This window comes from Ammospiza caudacuta, chromosome 7 (assembly GCF_027887145.1).
Source record: "Ammospiza caudacuta isolate bAmmCau1 chromosome 7, bAmmCau1.pri, whole genome shotgun sequence".
In the NCBI taxonomy this organism is placed as follows: domain Eukaryota; kingdom Metazoa; phylum Chordata; class Aves; order Passeriformes; family Passerellidae; genus Ammospiza; species Ammospiza caudacuta.
In genome coordinates this window covers 4626508-4647601 of record NC_080599.1, presented here as the reverse complement: position 1 = coordinate 4647601, position 21094 = coordinate 4626508, and the positions used below count along the sequence as shown (strand labels likewise).

At 49.2% G+C, this 21094-nt stretch overlaps 1 protein-coding gene across 1 annotated transcript; it reads left to right on the top strand.

Annotated features, from left to right (window-relative positions):
• Positions 1 to 209: 209 nt before the first annotated feature.
• Positions 210 to 1142, top strand: LOC131560212 (olfactory receptor 14J1-like). The gene has a single exon (XM_058808880.1). The coding sequence runs from the start codon at positions 210 to 212 to the stop codon at positions 1140 to 1142; it is 933 nt and encodes a 310-aa protein (XP_058664863.1).
• The last annotated feature ends 19952 nt before the right edge of the window (positions 1143 to 21094 follow it).

The window sequence follows — 21094 nt, the reverse complement described above, 5'->3', positions numbered from 1 at the left end:
TTCAGGCTGAGAGCAGTGCTTAATGTGAATCAGTAAATCAGGAGCATAAACCCAAGCTCAAGAATAAACATATTGAGTGAAGTTTCCCCACAGGTAGAGAAGTAGCTTTGAGAGAATTCCTAAAATACCCCTATAGGGTTGATTCCAAGAGCTTGGTCTCAGCTTTTCAATGTCTTGTTTCTACAGTCCACAATGCCCAGAGTTAAGGAATGTCCAACAGTAGCTCCATCAGCCACTTCCTCCTGCTGGCATTGGCAGACACGCGGCAGCTGCAGCTCCTGCACTTCTGCCTCTTGCTGGGCATCTCCCTGGCTGCCCTCCTGGGCAACGGCCTCATCATCAGCGCCGTAGCCTGCAGCCACCACCTGCACATGCCCATGTTCTTCTTCCTGCTCAACCTGGCCCTCAGTGACCTGGGCTCCATCTGCACCACTGTCCCCAAAGCCATGCACAATTCCCTCTGGGACACCAGGAACATCTCCTACTCAGGGTGTGCTGCACAGGTGTTTTTCTTTATCTTCTTCATTGGAGCAGAGTTTTCCCTTCTGACCGTCATGTGCTACGACCGCTACGTGTCCATCTGCAAACCCCTGCACTACGGGACCCTCCTGGGCAGCAGAGCTTGTGCCCACATGGCAGCAGCTGCATGGGCCAGTGGCTTTCTCTATGCTCTGCTGTATACAGCCAATACATTTTCCCTACCCCTGTGCCATGGCAATGCCCTGGATCAGTTCTTCTGTGATATCCCCCAGATCCTCAAGCTTTCCTGCTCACACTCCACCTTCCGAAATATTCGGATTTCATTGCTTGGTGTCTGTTTAAGTTTTAGTTGTTTTGTGTTCATTGTTTTCTCCTATGTGCAGCTCTTCAGGGCTGTGCTGAGGATCCCCTCTGAGCAGGGAAGGCACAAAGCCTTTTCCACCTGCCTCCCTCACCTGGCTGTGCTCTCCCTGTTCCTCAGCAGTGCCTTTTTTGCCTACCTGAAGCCCCCCTCCATCTCCTCCCCACCCCTAGATCTCGCCCTGTCAGTTCTGTACTCGGTGGTGCCTCCAGTACTTAACCCCCTCATCTACAGCCTGAAGAATCAGGAGCTCAAGGCTGCGGTGTGGACACTGATGAGTGGACCATTTAGGAAACATTAAACTGGTTGCCAATTTCTGCATATCTCTTGAAATAAAAGTGATCTTTGATACTACTTGTTGGATTGGTTATGTTTTTTATTCTGTTTTCATTTTTTAATATTCTCCCTAATCCAAGGCCATTTTTTCTACAATTTCTTATTTTGTTTCTCTAGTCTTCCCTATGGCCTCATACTGTGTCAATGAGGAGCTGGTCTCTTGTTGGCTTTAAAGGAGCTATAGGATTTCCCAGCAGAGTTTTCACAGGAGATCCCCCTATTGTTGCCTTCTCTGGAGCAGCAGCAGCAATGTCTGTGTGCAGAGCTGGGGGCAGATCAGTGCTGGCACAGCAGCTGTGCCCAGCTGCAGCAGCACTTGGTGTTGCCAGTGCTGCTGCCGTGGCCCTGCCCCGCTGCCCTGGTGGCCCTGGTGTTGCTGCAGGGCCTGAGTGCTCTTGGGGCCGGGCACTGGCTCAGCAGCCCCTGTTTGCATTGCACACAGCAGGGAGAGCACCCCCATGCTGTTGGTGTGGGGACATGAACCTGAGGGGGCACAAATGCCATCAGCCCCTGGGGCCAGCAAGGGCTGGGGGACACCAGGGAAACCACTCAGCTTTGTCCAGGCCCCTGCAGTCAGCCAGAAAGTTTGTTCCCATCAGCTGGGAGTTTCCTGTCCCACCGCAGATGCTGTTGCTGAGAGCCGGGGCTGCCTGGCAGCCACTCCCAAACTGCCCTGAGCATTTTCTTGGCTTCACCTTTGCTTCCTTTCCTCGTCCCTGTTCCAGATTCCTTCCTGTTACCCATTGCTGTCCCCTCCCCTGCAAACAGCCCATCCCTGTTTGCCCTTTCCTGTCTGGCCCCACTCCCCATTGCTGTTCCTGACTTGGCACCATGGGAACGTCCCTTGGGCAGCAGGATCATCCTACAAGTGCTGGAGGAATTATCTGCAGGCTCCTGCAGTGCCTGGTGCTGCTCCCTTGCCAGAGGCACCCCAGGCCAGGGGGGCACATCTGGGCTGCTGTGTCTGGCTCTGGGGCTCCCTGTTCTGGGCTGTGAGGAGGAGCTGCAGAGGCTCTGCAGGACTGACAGGATGGGCTTTGGGGCTGGCAGGAGAAGCTGAGGGACCTGGGCTGCTGGAGCTGCTGAAGAGGAGGCCCAGGGCTCCTCCTGCAACTGCTCCAAGGGTGGTTTCAGAGAATCCCAGAGTCAGCAAGGTTGGATAAGGCCTTGGAGATCCTCAAGTCCAACCTGTGCCCTGGCACTGCCTTGTGTCCTCTGATTCTCCTCTTCTCCAGGATAAACAACCACAACTCCCTCAGCTACTCCTCACAGGACTTGTGTTCCAGACCCCTCCCCAGCCTTGTTGTCCTTCTCTGGACATGCTCCAGCCCCTCCATGGCCTTCTTAAATTGAGGGCTCCAGAACTTCAAAGAGCACTTGAGGTGCTGCCCAAGCAGTGCTGAGCACAGGGGAAGAATCCCTGCCCTGCTCCTGCTGGACACACCATTCCTGATCCAGGCCAGGAGCCATTGGCCTCCTTGGCCACCTGGGCACACTGCTGGCTCATGTCCAGCCTGCTGTCCATCAGTCCCTGCAGGTTCTTTTCTGCCTGGCTGCTCTCCAGCCATTGTCCCCAGCCTGTAGTGCTGCAGGGGTTGTTGTGGCCAAAGTGCAGGACCTGGCACTTGGAGTTGTGAAACCTCACCTTGTTGGGTTTGGCCCCTGCATCTATCATGTCCAGGAGCCCTGCTCCCAGCATGAGCCCAGTTGCTGCCCCTGTGTCCTTCCAGTTTCCTTGTCACTCCCAGCATGATCCTGGTCACTTCCCCTCACTCCTGGCAGGATCCCTCCTCTTCCCAGTATGAACCCAGGCACTCACAGTCATTCCCCTTTATGCAATTTGTCCCCAACACGGTCCCAGTTGCTCCCCGTTTCTCCCACTTTCATCCAGTGTTTTCCCAGTTCTACCAGCTGCCCATAGTATAGTCCCAGTACCTCCCAGTATGATGCCAGTCCCTCCCAGCAGGGCTCCAGTCACTCACACTTGCCCCCAGTTGCCCCCAGCATGGTCCCAGTTCCCCCAGCACATTCCCAGTGGCTCCTAGTGTGGTTCCAGTCACCACCTGCATGGTCTCAGGCATTCCCAGCATATCCCAGTTGCCCTGAACATACTCATACTCATTGCCAGGCACTCCCAGTTACCTCAGTGTGGTTCAGCTGCCCCCAGTTTTATCCCAGTCACTGCCAGGACATCCCAGTTGTCACCAGCATGCATCCTGTCATTCCCAGTTGTTCCCAGTTCCTCCCAGTGTGTGCGCAGGCAGCTCCCAACATGCGCCTGGTAGCTCCCAGTAACCCCAGTCAGGGTCTATTGACACCCACTATAATCCCAGTAGGATCCCAGTCACTCCCAGTATGATGCCAGTGGCCCCCAGTGGGATCCCAGTTGCTCCCTGTCAATGCCAACAGGACCCCAGTATGATCCTCATGACTCCCAGTCTCTCCCAGTATCTCCCAGTTGCCCCCAGCATGCTCCCAGTCACTGCCAATTCCTCCCAGTTGCTTTCAGCATGATTCCAGTTGCCCACAGCCCCTCCTGGTCAATCCCAGTATGATTCCAGTCACCCACAGTGTGATCCCAGTCTCAGCCAGCATGGACCCAGCTGCTCCCACTGTGATCCCAGTATGATCCCAGCTGCTGCCAGAATAGTCCCAGTTGTTCCCAGTTCCTCCCAGTATGATCCCAGTTTGCTCTAGAATAGTCCCAGTCCCTCTTAGCATTGTCCCACTCACTCCCACTTGCCCCCAGCATGGTCCCAGCTGTTTGCAGTGTGGTTCCAGTGCCCCCAGTATGGTCACAGACACTCCCAGCATATCCCAGTTGCCCCAGTGAGGTTCTGGTTTCCTGAAAATGATCCCAGTCTTTCCCACTTACTCCCACTTGCCTCTAGCATGATCCCAGTTTCTGGCAGTTGCCCAAAGTTTTGTCCCAGTTACCCCAGTTGTGTCCTTAGTTCCCTTAGTATGGTTGCAGTATCCTCCAGTTGATCCCAGTTTCTCCCAATGTGTCCACATTTTCCTCCCAGCATGGGCCCAGTAGCTCCCAGTAACCCCCAGTCAGGATCCATTCTCATCTGCTGTAATCCCAGTGGCTCCCAGGATGATCCCAGTTGCACCCAGTCACTCCCAGTATGGTTACAACCACCCCCAGTATGATCCCAGTCACTCCCAGATCCTCCCAGTATGATTCCAGTCATGCTCAGAGTGACTCCCTGTCACTCCCAGTGTGGGCCCAGTTGCTCCCAGTCACCTCCAGCATAATTCCAGTCAGAGCCAGCACCTTTCCAGTAACTCCCAGTCTGGTTCCAGTAGGATCACAGTCACTTTCAGATACTCCCAGTACTATTCCTGTCAATCCCAGTATGATGCCTGTCAGTTCCAGTATGACCACAGCATGGGCACAGCTGCTCCCATGATCATCCAGTGGGGTTCCAATTGCTCCCATTTACCCCCACTGTGGTTTCAATCACTCCCAGCATATTCCAGTTACTCCCAGCATGTTCCCAGTTAGTCCCAGTTGTCCTCAGTTGCTTCCAGCCTGATCCCAGTTGCTCACAGCCACTCCCAGTCACCCTCAGTGCAGTCCCAGTTTCTCCAAGTATGACCCAGTATGATCACACTTGCCCCCAGCATGGTTCCAGTTGCTCCCTGTTCCTCCCAGTTGTCCCTTCTATAGTCCCAGTCACTCCCCATGTGATCTCAGTCCCTGCCAGCATGATCCCAGTCATGCCCAGTTGCCCCCAGTGTAGACCCAGTCACTCCCACTCACTCCCAGTTTCCCCTACCATGGTCCCAGTTCTCCCTACCATGGTCCATCTTGTTCCCAGTCATCTCCCAGTATGATTACAAACACTCCCAGTACATCCCAGTTGCCCTCAGCATGTCCATGGTTCTTCCCAGACATTCACAGTAATCCCAGGAATGTGCTTTTTATCCCAGTATGTTCTCAGTCATGCCCAGCATATCCCAGTTGCCTCCAGCCTGCATCCAGTCATTGCCAGTTCCTCCAGTTTGCTTGCAGCATGATCCCAGTTTCTCTCAGTAGCTCCCAGTGGCCCAAAGTGTGATCCCAGCTGCTCCCTTTCAATACCAATAGGAGCCTAGGAAGCTCCAGTATGATCCTTGTCACATGCCAGCACTCCCAGTATGGTTCCAGTATAATCCCAGTAACTTCCAATCACTCCCAGTATGGTTCCAGTTGCCTCCAGCTAGATCAATCCACTCAGTCCCAGTATGATGCCATTTGCTCCCAGTTGCTCCCAGTTGCTCCAGTATGGGGGATGATGTGCAGGATGTTTCCCAGTCACTCTCAGACACTCCCAGTATTAGTCCAGTCCCTCCCAGTATGACCCAAAGATGAGCCCAGTGTGCTCCCAGTCCCTGCCAGTATGAACCAGTCGTGGTCCACATGGTTCCAGTTGCTCTCTTTCACCCTCACTTTTGTTCCAGTCTCTCCCAGTCTCTCCCAGTGTACCCCAGTTCCTTCCAGCACATTCCCAGTCACTCCCAGTTCCTTCCAGCATGATCCCATTTGCTCACAACCACTCCCAGTCAGCCTCAGTGTAGTGGCACTCACTGCCAATATGATCCCAGTCACCTCCAGCATGACCCCAGTTCATCCCAGTATAAACCCAGGGGCTTCCAATCACCCCAGCACGCACCCAGTCACTCCCAGTTCCTCCCAGTTGCTCCTTGCATGATCCCAGTTGCTCAGAGCTGCTCCTGGTCACCCTCAGAATGATCCCAGTCACTCCCAGTATATCCCATCTGTCCCCAGTATGGTCTCAATATCCCCCTGCAGGCTCCTACTCCATTCCAGTGCGATCCCAGTGTGATCCCAGTATGATCCCAGTATGATCCCAGTCTCCCTCAGTGTGATCGCAGTCTGCCCCAGCATGGGCCCTGCTGCTCCCAGTATGATCCCTGTAGCATCCCAGTACAATCCCAGTCATTGGAGATGTTGATCTTTGACATCCCTGAATGATCCCTTTTGGTCCTGAAACAGACTTGCAGAATCCTGAAACAAAGAACTGCTAAAGAAAAATCACTAATAACTATTTTAAAAATTCCATTGATAATTATCAAACAATATTGAGAAAGTTTCTGGAATGCTCTGGCCACTGTCCTTAATTGAATCACTTGGGCTGAGTCTGACTTGTGGCTTTCCTGTATTTTGAGCTGGTAGCTCTGGCCACCATTTTTTTTTTTTTACCTGCACCACTGGGTGGGACAGAGTCCCTGGCCCCAGTCCGAGTGGGCAGACCAAGGACCCCAGGCCTGGCCCACAGAACAGAGCCCAAGGTCTGAGTAGGGGGATCGAAGCCCCCAAACCTGGTGGTGGGCAGGCCAAACAGCCCAGACCTGGCCTGCAGGGCAGGGTGTTTGTTCTCACAGCCCACCCCCACCGTGCTGCCAGTGCCTCGGCCGCAGGAGTGACCGAATGCTTTTTCCCCTCTCCCCCCAGAACCACCAGTGCACACTGGCAGCTGGGAAGGAGAAGCTTTCCCCAGGGATCTCCAACCCGGATCTGCAGGTCTTCTTTCCTCAGAAAAAGTGAGCGATGCTCGCTGTCCACCCCCCCCCACCCCTAACCCCGCGATTCAAATTCCAATGTTCCTGTTTTCTGCTCCTCAACATCACCCCCATCCCCTCCAGGCTTGTGGCCAGAGGCAGCGCCTCTGGGAGCCAAATCCCCCACGCCGCTGGCACACGTGAGGGGAGTCAGGCACCCCAAATCCCAGCGAGAAGCCCCTGACCAAACGAGAATCAGCCTGTGAAAAATGTTGTGTCCCAGAAAAACACTGAGTTTGAAAGTTTTCAGCTGGGAGGCCCCAGCTGTCAGCAAATGAGCCGCGCCTCCCCTGAGGGACAGGCCAGCGTCCCCTTCTTCTCTCCCAGCTCCCACCACAGGGGTGTTATACATGAGAAGCTTGATGAGGCCAATATTCAAGCAGCAATCAAGTCATTAATTAATATGGTAAAGTATGAGCAATACAGCGATGGGTACAGTGGGGGAAGTTTTCCCTCCAACTGCACACTGATAGTGGAGGCTTACAGGCATTTATAGGGGTAATCATCAGCTTTCTCAGAAGTTTCTATTCTCAAGTCTTCTATTCCTAATTCCATACCTATTGTGATTTAGTTTTTCTCAGGATGTATCCCAGAAAGGAGTATCCCCAGATGCTGGTGGTTCGGTTTCTGAAAGAAGGAAGAAATCTCCCAGATGCTGTGGTCCAGATTCCAGATGTGGGTCCACCTTTGAATTGAAGAGACTATAAATCTCAAAACAGTGATGTGCAGGTTCCCTTGGTTGAAACTATTAATCCTTGAGTTGATGTTCATCTTCCTTTCTCAAGCTGCTTTTCACTGTTTTGTTAAAGTGTGAGATAAGCATGTTTCTTTTTATATATTCTAAAGCTATCGTTTCAAAGATCCCTACTACAAGCAATATTCTAAAATTATACTTCAAAAGGTTATTATTGACAAACTCCTTAAGGCTTAGCTACAAGCAGAAAGTTCCTGTCAAAAAGCAACATACTTAAAGCTTTAATTCAAATGCTCCTAAATCAACTTAAGACTTATAAAGGTTAATTACGAACAAAAGATAGGTTCAAAGGCCTTCTTCCATGCTTTACTTTCCTCAGTAATTATTAGAATTCATCTTTATAACTGTCCCATGGTCAGTTTCCACACATACCACAATCACAAATACAAACATTGCCTGTATGCACCTGACACGAAACACAGCTTTGTATTTCAGAAGGGGGCACAGGGACGGCTCCTGTGAGAAGCTGCTGGAAGCCTCCATCATGTCTGGCACAGCCAGTTCCTGGTGGCTTCAAAGATGGACCTGCTGCTGGTAAAGGATGGGCCAGTTACAAATGGTGGCAATGCCTCTGTGATAACAGATTGAAAAAGAAATAAAAATAGAGATTGTAGCACAGATTTAAGTCCAGCCAGAGGAGAGCAGTAGGAGAACATGTGAGAAGAACAACTCTGCAGACATCAAGGTCAGTGCAGAAGGAGGAGCAGGAGGTGCTCCAGGCACTGGAGACCAGGGCACCCTGCAGCAGAGCCATGGAGAGAGGGGCCCTGCTCCCAGGCTGCAGCAGCCTGTTCCTGGAGGAATGCACCCCCTGGAAGAGTGACCCATGCTGCAGCAGTTTGGGAAGGACTGTTGTCCCTGGCATGGACTCACACTGCAGCAGTTTGCAGAGGACTGCTGCCCCTGAAATGGACTCACATGGGAGAAGCTCCTGCAGAACTGTCTCCCCTGGGAGGGACCCACGGTGCAGCAGAGGAACCACTCCTCTCCCTGAGCAGGGGCAGAAGCCATGGGTGATGAACTGACCATAATCCCCATTCCCTGTCTCCCTGCACTGCTGGGGTGGGAGGTAGAGCTGGAAGGAGGGAGGGAAGGGGCTTATTTTATTTCCCCTTTTCCTGCTCTGACTTTGTTAGTAACAAATGAATTTCACATCTCTAAGCTAAGCCTGTTTTTCCCAGGACAGTATTTGATGAGTGATCTCGCCCAGTCCTTATCTCAACCCATGAACCCTTTATTAAATTTTCTTTGTCCAGCTGCAGAGGGGAGTGAGTGAGCAGCCCACATGGATGCCTGGCATTTGGCCTGGGTCAACCCACGACACCTTGGTACCACAGGGTCACAATGGACCCTTGGTTCTATGGGGTCTCATTGGTTCCATCAGGCCCTGCAGGGCCACTTAATTCAACAAGGCCCCAAAGTTTCACAGTGGTCTCCAGGATTCCATGAGGCCCTGCAATGTCAAAATGGACCTCTGGATCCATGGGGGCCCACAGTGCCACAATGGGCTCTTTTGGTCCTACAGCTTCACAACGGCGCCTGGGTTCCATGTGTCCTGCACTGTTCCATGAATCCTTAGTTCCCTGTGTCCTGTAGGGTCACAATGGTCTCCTTGGTTTCATGGTGCCACAGTTGCCATAATTTCCATGGTATCCCAAGTGCCCTTGGTTCCCAAGAGGCCCCAGAGTGTGACAATGGCCCCTTGCTTCCATCAGGCCCTGTAGTGTCACAATGGTGCCCATGATTCCATCAGGCCCTGCAGTGTCACCATGGGCAGTTGGTTCAATGACACTCCACAATGTCACCATGGCCCCTTGGTTCCGCAGAGCCCTACTGTGTCACTGTGGTCCCTTTGGTTCCAAGGCTCAGAAGTGCCACAATGACCCTTTGGTTCCATCAGGCCTTGAAGTTTCAAAAAGGTCTCCATGGCTTCATGAGTACCCCCTGTGTCACAAGAGACTCCTGGTTCCCTGAAGTTCTTCAGTGTCACAATGGGCCCTTGGTTCCAAGAGGTTTGGTAGAGTCACAATTGACTCCCTGGTTCCTTGAAGCCCTGCTGTGTCACAATGCCCATGGTTCCATGAGTGTCCATGGTGTCACCACGCTCTCCTTGGATCCCCAGTATCACCATGGTCTCCTTGGTACCATCCAGGCCTTGTAACAAGAGACAGGGAGCCATTTTGTGCTTTAGATGAAAGGCTGCAGAACTCATGCTTGTGAGGCTGTGTCACTGACAAGAAACAAAAACCACCTGAATCTGAATGCCAAATATCATCTCAAGTACCTTCAATCCCAGCCTCGACAGAGGTAGAAAATACAAACAGAGATTCCACAGTAAATCAAAAACAGGGACCATATTTGGAATGCAGGCAAAATGCATTCAAGTGCATTCAAATGCACTCGATATGATGGGGAGGTGATGATCCCCTATTCCAGGAGTGAACTTAAGAAGGGCTGACTATTGAAGGAACTACAGAGAATCAGAATATAAGAAAAGCAGGTGGCACAGGTAATTCTGGGATAGGGAGACCAGAAAGCAAGAGCAGATGAACCAGTGCAGTCACCACCAAGAAGATCACGTTCACATGCGGTGGGCAGCAACCGCATCAGGCCGTGTCACCATCCCCTGGTACAAGGGGGGTCACAATGGCTCATTTCACTGATCTCAGGGTGCAAAGACACACAGCAGGGGACTTTCAGTATTAACCAAAACAAATGCACCTTTTATTGAGTGCCCACAGCAGATGCAGCACAAGGATTAGAATGGGGATAAAGGATAGAGAGACAGAGAAAAGGAGGGGGGGAATAGCTGCCAACAGAGAGAAGAAATCCTTGTGGTCCAGCCAATAGATCCGTCTGGTCACATTGGGGAGAGTCTCAAAGCCTTTGGTTAACTCAGGGCTCTTTTATAATCTACCGCTGGGAGGGGAACAGGACAGCACATGGAGGGAACAGTGGAGAATAAATCCATTGGGAACAGGTACAGACAGTCCAGTTCTGAACAGCACAAACCGGTGCCAGCAGTGAGCTGGGCCCGTTGTTTCTGGACTGATTCCTATGGGAAACATCCTGCTTCCCATGGCAGACATCCAGCTCCAGTCAGGCCTGCACAGCTGGGTTAGAATTTGTAGGGACTCAGTCTCAGTCCTTGGAGAGGGCTTTAATCTCCGTCCTTGACAGCGGCTGTAAGGCAGATGAGGGATCTTTGGACCGTCTCTTATAGACTGACATCGCAAAACATAAAAATAATTATTCATCTCCCCTTAAAAGAAAATTAACTACATTAATAAAATTATAATTATATTTCTTATTTATAGTATTATTATTCTATATTTGTATAACCAAATTTGAATGTTTATCTTAAAAAACCCATACCATTTTAGCAAGCAAAAAATTTATTGGTCATTGGTTCTAAGTAACATGATTCCCTTCATTAATTCACTGTCCAGTGCGGCTCTTGATTTCTACTTTATGCTAATTAGTCCCATTTTAAATCCTTTTGTCATCTTTTTTATCATTTTCACAGACAGGGTAAAAAAGGCCACTTTGGGGTTCATGGAGACATTTCTGGGGCACATTTGGGGCAGTTCAGGGTCTGGAGAGGGAATTCAGAGAGAACTTGTGGGTCTGGGGGACACTTGCAGGAGCCGGGTGGGCACTTGGAGGGGCATTCAGGGATTCCAAGGGACGGTTCGGGGTCCGAAGCAGCACCCGGGGGTCCAGGGTGGCCCTTGGAGGTCAGGGAGGGGAATTTGGGGCCCTTCAGGGACCGGGCGGGCCCTTGGGAGGCTCTGACTGGGATCTCTGGGGCGCGAGCGGTGATGGGAGTTGTAGGCGAGGGTCTAATACGGTTAAACAGGGCCGCGGAGCATCACGGGAGTTCGAGACGCAGCTGCAATGGCTCTCAGTGGGGCGCAGGGCATGACGGGAGATGAAGTCCCGGCTGGAAAAGCGCTGGACATGCGCCACAGAGCATGATGGGAGTCGTAGTCCCGGAAGTGGCTCCAACGCTTTGTTTGGGAGTCCGGGAAGGCTGTTGGTGGAGACTCCTGCGTCCGAGCCGCGACTTGAGATCCTCGGGGGAACGTAAGCGGTTCGAGAGAACTTGCGGGGAGTTCGAGGACCTCTAACAAGGCTCTTTAGGGTGCGGGGCACGGCAGGAGTTTTAGGCGCAGGACTGTGTTCTGAGGGGCTCTGGGGCCGCGGGGGAGGAGATGAGATGAATTCCCAGAAGTGGCTGTACCGGGCATCTGTGGGGTCGGGAGCACTCAGGGGATCCGGGGACGCTTTTGGAGGGTCCCGAATGGGCGCTGAGGGGGCACTGAAGGATGCTGGAGGGTCCGGGGGACACTTAAGGGACAAAGGGGGGGCGGATCCCGGGGTTCTGTGGGGCATGACGGGCGTTGTAGTCCCGGCTCCAATGGGGCTCAATAGGGCCGCGGGGCATGACGGGAGTTGTGGCTACTGTAGGCACCGTCCCCGAGTCTCCGATCTCTGGCAGTGATTGGCTTTGGGCGGTGATGGGCGGGAGTCTCGGCAAATGGGATACGGTGGAGGCGGGAACAGCCCATTCAACTTCTCCACTCCCTCCCACTACAGCCCAGTCTCTCCCAGTATACCTGAGTTTATTCCCACTCTCTTCCAGTTTCCTCCCAGAGTCATGCACAGGATGCCTCAGTGTCCCCAGTCTTCCCCGCAATGGCCCCAGTGTCCTCAGTTTGCACCCGTATTCCCTAGTATCACTCCCAGTATGTCCCAGACCCACCCAATGTCACTCCCAGTATGTCCCGGTGTCTCCCACAGCGTTCCCAGTATGTCCCAGTCCCCCCCCAGTGTCACTCCCAGTATGTCCCAGTGTCTCCCACAGCGTTCCCAGTGTTCCCCAGTATGTCCCAGTCATCCCCAGTGTTTCCAAGGACAGTTTCATTTATCACGGTGGCGTGGCAGCCAAACCCAGCAGTGGGGTCAGTGCAGTGCCCATGGCCACGGCCCCTTGCAGGGCCCAGTGCAGCTTGGGCTGATGATCCACCCTCACAGCTGGCCCAGGGCAGCTCTGCAGTGCCTTTGGTGGCACCTGGGGCTGGCACACACCTGAGCAGTGTGTCTGTTTGCACTGGGGAAACTCAGCAGTTTGAGATGGCTGCAAAAAGTACAAAAAGGGAAAACCCCTCTCAGGCTGGGTGCAGCCAGCTCTGCAAGCACAGCAGGGCCCAGGGCAGTGAGGACAGACAGGATGGGGCTGGGCAATGAGGAGCCAGGTTGTCCACACTGGGTCAGAGCTCCAGGCACAGCTTCTGTGAGCAGGCCAGAGCTGCTGAGGAGAGACCCTGGGTCAATATTAATCACAGAATGCTGCAGTCACCTCTGCTCTAACGAGAAATTTAACAAAAGGCACTCTTTAAAACAGGAATGTATATTTTATTACTGCTCTTTCAAATCTTTCTCCATGATTGGGCTAGGAAAACTTTAATGACCCTCTCAGGGCTTTGGTGTTGTTTACATCAGACTCAGTCCTTGAGAGTGTCTTGAAAAAACTTCTCAAGAACTCAAAGTTAAATTTAAACTCCAAATTTTCTTGAAGTTTTATGGCTCCCACTGAGGGACACGACTGCCTGCCTCTGCTTGCCCACACAAAGGCTCCTGCTGGGGTACATGCTGCACTACAGCCCTGCCCTGGCAGGGAAATTCCTTTCTCTCTGGGTCCTGTCTGTTTTCCCTATCTGCCCTTTGCATTAATTCTTTCTTTGTCTGCCTGTTCTCCATTGTGCCAAAAGGATCCACCATCTCTGAAACCTCCCTTCAATCCCTCCCAGGTCTCCTCTGCTGTCCTCAGTCTCCACTCCAGTGAGCACAGAGCTGCTTTGTGCCTGTACATTAATTTGCTGTTTCAGAGGGTTTCATTTATTCAGGCCAGAGCTCTGGTGAGGGATAACTCCCAACCTCACATGAACATGTAATTCTACCAGCGTGTTGCTTATATACAGTCACTAAATGTGAATTACAATTTACCCATTTCCATAAAACCCACCCCAAGTTCCGAGTTTCAGTCCTTGTTTTCTCTATCCCTGCACCCTTGAGCCAGATGTCTTCTTCTTCTCTTCCACCCATTCCTGCTGGGAAAGCAGCCCCTGAATGCCTTGTTCCTGTGCTGAAAGTTCACAGGCACAGTAAAAATTGAATGAACCCTTTTGGTATCAGCCCCAGGCTCTGTGTGGGCAGACAGGGGCAGGCAGGAGGCAGAGCTGTCAGCAAAGGAAGGGCCCAGCCAGGTGGGGCAGCCGGGGGATGCCGACAGCCTGCAGGGACAGAGGCGCAGGGCAGGGACACCGTGGGACAGCCTGGGCTGCACAGGGCACAGGGATGGGCAGCAGCTGCAAGACAGCCCTGCCAGAGCCAACCTGGGCAGCACTTTGGCCATGGCTGCTGGCCCTGGGCCTGAGGCCACGAGGGGACAAGTGACCCTTGCAGGGCTGGGGCCTCATTGCCTCCTTGTCCCTGCTCAGCAGCCTGGCAGGGGCCGCCCCATGCTCCTGCCCTTGGCATTGCACATCCCCACATGCCAGTGCCCATCCCGGGAAGGGCCCTGAGCAAGGAGGGAGGGACAGGATCTGCCTGGCCAGGGGCTGGGGCTCAGGCCTTGGCCCTTTGCATTCCTCAAACACATCCAGGTGTGCTCAGCACCAGAGACACCTTTGCCTTGTTTGTCCCCAGCTGTCATCACTGCCTCCAATGTTCTGCTCTAACTGGAACCTTGGGACACTTTCCCAGTGGTGTCCCTCAGTGGGAGCCATTAAAACTTCAAGAAAATTTGGAGTTTAAATTTAACTTTGTGTTATTGACTCTCAAAGACTGAGTCTGATGTAAACAACAGCAAAGCCCTGAGAGGGTCATTAAAGTTTTCCTAGTCCAGTTATGGAGAAAGATTTCAAAGAGCAGTAATAAAATATACATTCCTATTTTAAAGGGTGTCTTTTATTAAATTTCTCTTTAGGGCAGAGGTGATTGCAGCATTCTGTGATTGATATTGGCCCAGGGTCTCTCCTCAGCAGCTCTGGCCTGCTCACAGGAGCTGTGCCTGGAGCTCTGACCCAGTGTGGACAACCTTGCTCCTCATTGCCCAGCCCCATCCTGTCTGTCCTCACTGCCCTGGGCCCTGCTGTGCTTGCAGAGCTGGCTGCACCCAGCCTGAGAGGGGTTTTCAAATTTTTGGGGGTTTTTGCAGCAATTTGAAACTCCTGAGTTTCCCACTGCAAACAGACACACTGCTCAGGTGTGTGCCAGCCCCAGGTGCCACCAAAGGCACTGCAGAGCTGCCCTGGGCCAGCTGTGAGGGTGGATCATCAGCCCAAGCTGCACTGGGCCCTGCAAGGGGCTGTGGCCATGGGCACTGCACTGACCCCACTGCTGGGTTTGGCTGCCATGGCCACTGAGAGAAATTAAACTGTCCTTGGAAACACTGGGGAGGACTGGGACATACTGGGGAACACTGGGAACGCTGTGGGAGACACTGGGACATACTGGGAGTGACACTGGGGAGGACTGGGACATACTGGGAACGCTGTGGGAGACACTGGGACATACAGGGAGTGTCACTGGGGAGGACTGGGACAACCTGAGGACACTGGTGGCATTGCGGAGAAAACTGGGGACACTGGGGCATCCTGTGGATCACGTTGGGAGGAACTGGGAACGACTGGGAATGAACTCAGGTGTATTGGGACCGACAGGGTTGCACTGGGAGGGATTGGAGGGACACTGGGGTTGAACTGGGTTCTACTTGGAATGAAATGGGCTTTAGTGGGGTTATACTGGTCTGTACTGGGAATGGACGGGACTGTCCCTGGAAGGACTGTAGGAGGGTGATTTGGCTGTTCCCGCCTCCACCACATTCCATTAGCCAAGGTTCCCACCCATCACCGTTCGCAGCCAATCATCACTAGGAATCTGGGCCTAGGGGCAGTGCCCAAAAAGGCGCCATATTTTCTCTTTGCATACAACTCCCATCACACCCCGCGGCCCCACTAAGCCCCAATGGAGCCGGGACTACAACGCCCATTAAGCTCCGCGCTCCACAGTACCCCAGGATCGCCCCCATCTGTCCCATCAGTGTTCCCCAGACCCTCCACGATCCCTCAGTGCCCCCTCACCGCCAATTCGGGAGCCCCCGAAAGCGCCTCGGACCCCCTGAGTGCTCCCAACCCCTCAGATGCTTGGTACAGCCACTTGTGGAAATTCATCTCCTCTCATCCCCTGCGGCCCCAGAGCCCCTCAGAACAGTCCCGCGCCTAAAACTCCTGCCGTGGCTCGCGCCCTAAAGAGCACGGTTAGAGCTCCCCGAGCTCCCCGCAAGGACTCTCGAATTTTTTAAGTTCCCGTGAGGGTTTCAAGTCGCGGCTCGGATGCAAAGTGTCCCTTAGCAGCCGTCCCGGACCCCTAAACATCGTGATCGAGCCACTTCCGGGACTACAGCTCCCATCATGCTCCGCGGCGCAACGCTGGTGCTACTCCAGTCGGGACTTCATCTCCCATCATGCCCCGCGGCCTTTTCAGAGCTATTGCAGCTGTGCTTAGAACTCCCGTGATGCTCCGCGGCCACATTAAATCGTATGATACCTGCGCATACAACTCCCATCACCCCCTGCGCCCCAGAGAGCCCTGTCAGGCCCCCAAGGGCCCGCCCGGACCCCGAAGGGCCCCAAATTCCCCTCTCTGACCTCCAAGGGCCCCCCTGGACCCGCAAGTGCTGCCCCGGACCCCGAACTGTCCCTCAGAATCCCTGAGTGCCCCTCCAAGTGCCCGCCCGGCTCCCCCAAGTGTCCTCCAGACCCTCAAGTTCTCTCTTAATTCCCTCCCCATACCCAAAACTGCCCCAAATGTACTCCAGAAATGTCTCCAGGGACCCCAAAGTTCTGCCCCTTGACGCTTTTAGGGAAAAAGTTTATAAAAATGGTGCCAAAAGGACTACAAATATTATTAGTTACCATAAAGAGGAAGAAATAAATAGCCAATAAAGCTGAATTAATTAATGAACCATATTGTGTTTACTTTGAACTAATGAGAAATAATTTTTTTTGGTTGCTAAAATAGTATTGATTTTTAAATATAAATATAATAATTAGGTAGTAAAATATTGAATAATACTATCACAATTAGAAGAATATAAATATAATTTTGTTAATTAATTAAATTTTTTTTAGAAGGAAAAATGCTTAAATTTTTTTCATGTTTTGTGATGTGAGATATGGTGAGGTTTGGGGTGAGGAAGAGCTTGTCCAAACAGGCTCAGCCTGCAAGGGGCTCATTCTTCTCCCTGCCCAGACCTCCTAAGGAGACATTCAGCATCAGGATCACCTGAGGAATGCTTCTGTCCCCTCTTCTCTGAAATAAAAATAAAAAAATATTTCCTTGACTAAAACCAAAAATCCTGATGTGCACTTTGGAATCTCCCTCCTGAAGAGAACTCCAAACTGACTCCAATCCCTGCACAAGCCCTGGAGACTGGATGACAATGGAAGGGAGACAAAGAGCTCCTGAGGGCTTTCTGTATTTTAATCAGCCCCACGCTGGATTTGGGGCTGGCTCCAGGAGCCTCAGGCACGCAGAGAAGGATGAAGAAGCTGCTCAAGGAGTCAGCAGCAAAACTCCAAGTGCCTTGGAGCATGGCTGGGCCCAGGGAGGGCAGGGAGTGCCAAAGGCTGCCCAGGGCCTGGTGAGAGCAGATCCTTGAGGGCAGAATTGCAGGGAGCCCAAGGCTCTGAGCAGGGAACTGCAATGCTGAGCAAGGCGTGGCTTGGCTGGGTTTTCCTTCTTTTCAAGAGTCTCTGGGTAGGCGCTGTTGGTTTCAGGTCCATGGTCCCTGTGCTGCTCTTGGCCTGTTCTGGTTAGGGTGACTGTTGCCTTCTGATGCAAGGCAAGGCGACCTGAGGAAACGGCACGGCGACCCAAACTCTCCAGGGTCACTCGGGCCAAGAACACACCAGGAACCAGTATGGTGGACGGTCCAAAGGCTTTTATTGTCCCGTCTCGTTGGGTTTTATACTCGGGAAAGTTTTTCTCTACGTCAGGGGTTCTTACCTTACTGTAATTGGTTAGTAAGGAGCAGAAAGTTACTAATGTTAGGGGGGACTACATTCTTGGGTGATCCCTTATCACTAGGCGTTAGGGGGAGAGGAATCCTGCTGCTTTCCGTGACATCGCGAGATTTTCCGAGCGCCTGCGCCTGACCCTATCTACCAAAGGCGACGAAGGCAAAAAGCTCTGACCGTGGTTATGGTTTCTTTGGTTAGAGGTGTTATTTTAATTCTTCATTTGCATGGTGGCTTGTTGTTCTAGGGGTTTTCATTAGGTCATTCTTTTCTGCTAGGTCTTATGGCATTTTCATATTTGGTTATTATGACATAATCCTCTTCTTTATGGTGTCGGGTGGTTCGCCATCTTAGATGAGTGGGAGTGACAGTAAAAGGTTTTAAAATCATGAAATTTGGGGAATTAGAAAGAAGCTAGACTTAGTGGGGCCCTGGAAAATGTTTAAAATAGACTCTGAAAATGTTAGAATTTGTGTTTGCCAGATCATGTGTAATTGCACCTGCGTAAGCAGTATATGATAAATGATGTAATTGTTAGATGTGATGATTGTTTAGTAATTAAATATAATTATTGTATAATCATACAAAGAATCATGAGAAACTATTTCAGAAATTTAAAGGGGAGCCACGAGGAGCCCATGCTTGGATGAAATCTATGTATACAATAGAACAATATAAGTTTAACAATGAACATGAAAGTTATATAATGATAGAATATAAAAACATGTTCACCCTGAATGCATGTCGGAGACAGATTTGTGTTTGTACCCCTGACACCCAGAGCTCTTCAATAAAAGCACCTGCATAGAATCATTGTCATGATTATCTGCTTCTGAACGCTGACAGGAGCAGTGGGGGGAACACCTGACAGTGAGGGGATTTACATAATTATAAATCCTTTACCTAATATTGGAACTTGACATAACTATTAAACACTCAACAAACAATCTATAATTAACATTGGAACTTTATATTAACTCCTTTAACAATGAACTTTATATCAACTCCCTTAACAATATATTCTCTACGGTTTCCCCCTCTAATTGTTCCATTGGGCTCAAGCATGCATCAATTAGCAAATACTTCTTGAAAGTAAAATTTTTAAAATTGGTTGTGAATTTGCTTGGCATCTTGATGTTCTTGATCATTCATTCTCATGATTACTTTTACTTCTTTTTTATTAAGCTCTTTTGGTATCATTACACTTGCTTGTACAGCAGATGTTACAACTCGAATTATACAGGGGAGCATGCAAGGTAGGAGGATCAAGCCAGCAATTTCACATAAGATGAAAAAGGCTGGTTTTTCCCACCAGTTTCCTTTTAATGACCAGAAATTGTCCCACCAGCTGGTATCGAATGTAGGGGTCCAATCTTGTGTTCCAACATAACTTCCGGATTTCCTTTGAGATATTTCTAATGACTTCACTGCAGTCATCCATTTCTAAGAAGCACTGGGGGAGGTAAATTTTCCACAAATAATAAATAATCTACTGGTAGTCTGATTTGATACACCACAGTTCTAGTCTGGGATAGTTGGTCATTTATGTGGTCTAAAGCTAGAGAGGCTCAGTTCGATACCATCTCGAGTACTGCTCATAATATCAGAATCCGATTTAACCCCGTATAAATTGGGGTCCGGTGTCCCCAGGACCCATCTTGAGCCCAGGTTGCCGGCCCATAAGTGCAAATTATTTCCTGGGTGTTCCATACTGTGTTTTTCTGTGTCTGTGTTCCTCCAATTTCAATTAAGTTTCTTTTTGGTCAGCTAGATTTGTTGAAATAATCACATACTGGGACCCCTAGGTTCATTCCAGACTCTTTTGGGAGTAAGAAAAATGACGGTTTAATAATTCCGATAGTGCAAGTGCTGCTCCACTCCCCGGGTAATTCAGTGTAAGCCACATTCCCACATATCCAAACCAGGTTTTCTGGAGCTTTCCAGGAAGCATCACTGAGAGTCATTGGAAATTCCCAGTATTTGGATATTTCTCTCACTTCCCAGAATGGGTTTATTCCTTGATTTATTCCTTGATTTGTTCCTTGATTTATTCCTTTTCCTTCTTGGTAGGGACACACCGTTTCTTTCTTCCCAATGGATTTTCAGTATCTATTATTTGTAAAATAATAATAGTAATAATAGTAATAGTAATAGTAATAGTAATAGTAATAGTAATAATAATAATAATAATATAGAAAATAATAACATAATATATATAATAAATTACAATATAATAGATACTATTATATTTCTATATATTATATAATATATAATAAATTATAATAACATAATAAATAGTTTATAATAAATAATATATAACATACAATATATAATACATAATATATAATACATTATGTATAATATATAATATATAATATATAATATATAATATATAATATATAATATATTTATTATATATTCATTATATATATTACACTGTATAATATTATATAGCATATAATATATATTATATTAATTATTAATAATTATATATTTTTATATATATACTAATAATTATTATTTCAATATTATAATTATATATTGTAATATTATAAAAATATACACTAATATAATATTAAGTAATATATATACTATAAATTATATAATATATTAAATTAATTATTAAAAATATATTTTATTAATATATGGTGTAATATATAATATTATTATCTTTTACTATTAAAATAATTATTGTTTAAATAAGGTAATATTACTTATTAATATTTAATAAATAATATTCTAATAAATGAATAATTTTATTATTTCTAATTTAGTAAATACTACTTCCAGTATATAAATAATAAATAATACTTCCAGTATATAAATAATTTATAATACTTCCAGTATTTATTGGGTTCTCTAGGGACCTGCCCAGCTACTGGATGTTTTAGTTTTAAATATCTCTTACAGGACATTTCTCCTACTGGGGTTTTATAAATTTATACATTTTCCCTTTAGGTATACACTGCTCTTCTCCAATTATTTTAGACTTTAATTCCCACCATTCTGTTCCTATTTGTCCAATAGCTGGTACTTTTTGTCTTGTTTGTGTCCATTTTAAGATTTCTATTGGTCTTAAGCTGATCCCTTCCCAAGGCCAGACTTTGGCCATTTGTGTATTTCCACAGATCCAGCAATTAGTAACATTTAACTCTTTACTGACCTTTTCCACTAAATCTATGAACAAGTTTTTCCCATGAGATGTTTCTAGGTCTTCTTTCTCATTTACTGATGTTGTTACTTCTTTCTCTTTTATTAAGTCTGCTGTGCCTTTTTGACTTATGTTCAAAGCAAAGCCAAGCACCTCCTATAGGACACTCCCCAGGCTGTCCTTGCTGCTAAGTGGCTGTATTTTGTGAAATCCGGTAAGTCTTCCATTCCCCTAGACAGGTTACTAACAGAGAGAGGTTGGCACCGTTTAAGTTTAAATTTGTATGTACTCGTATTAAAGATCCGGTTTCTTCCCCTCTGTAAAGGGGGTAGTAACATTTAGCACATGGGCTCTTC

Bases quoted from the DNA above. Each gene is read 5' to 3' on its own strand.
- LOC131560212 (XM_058808880.1), top strand. From the start codon at position 210: ATGTCCAACAGTAGCTCCATCAGCCACTTCCTCCTGCTGGCATTGGCA.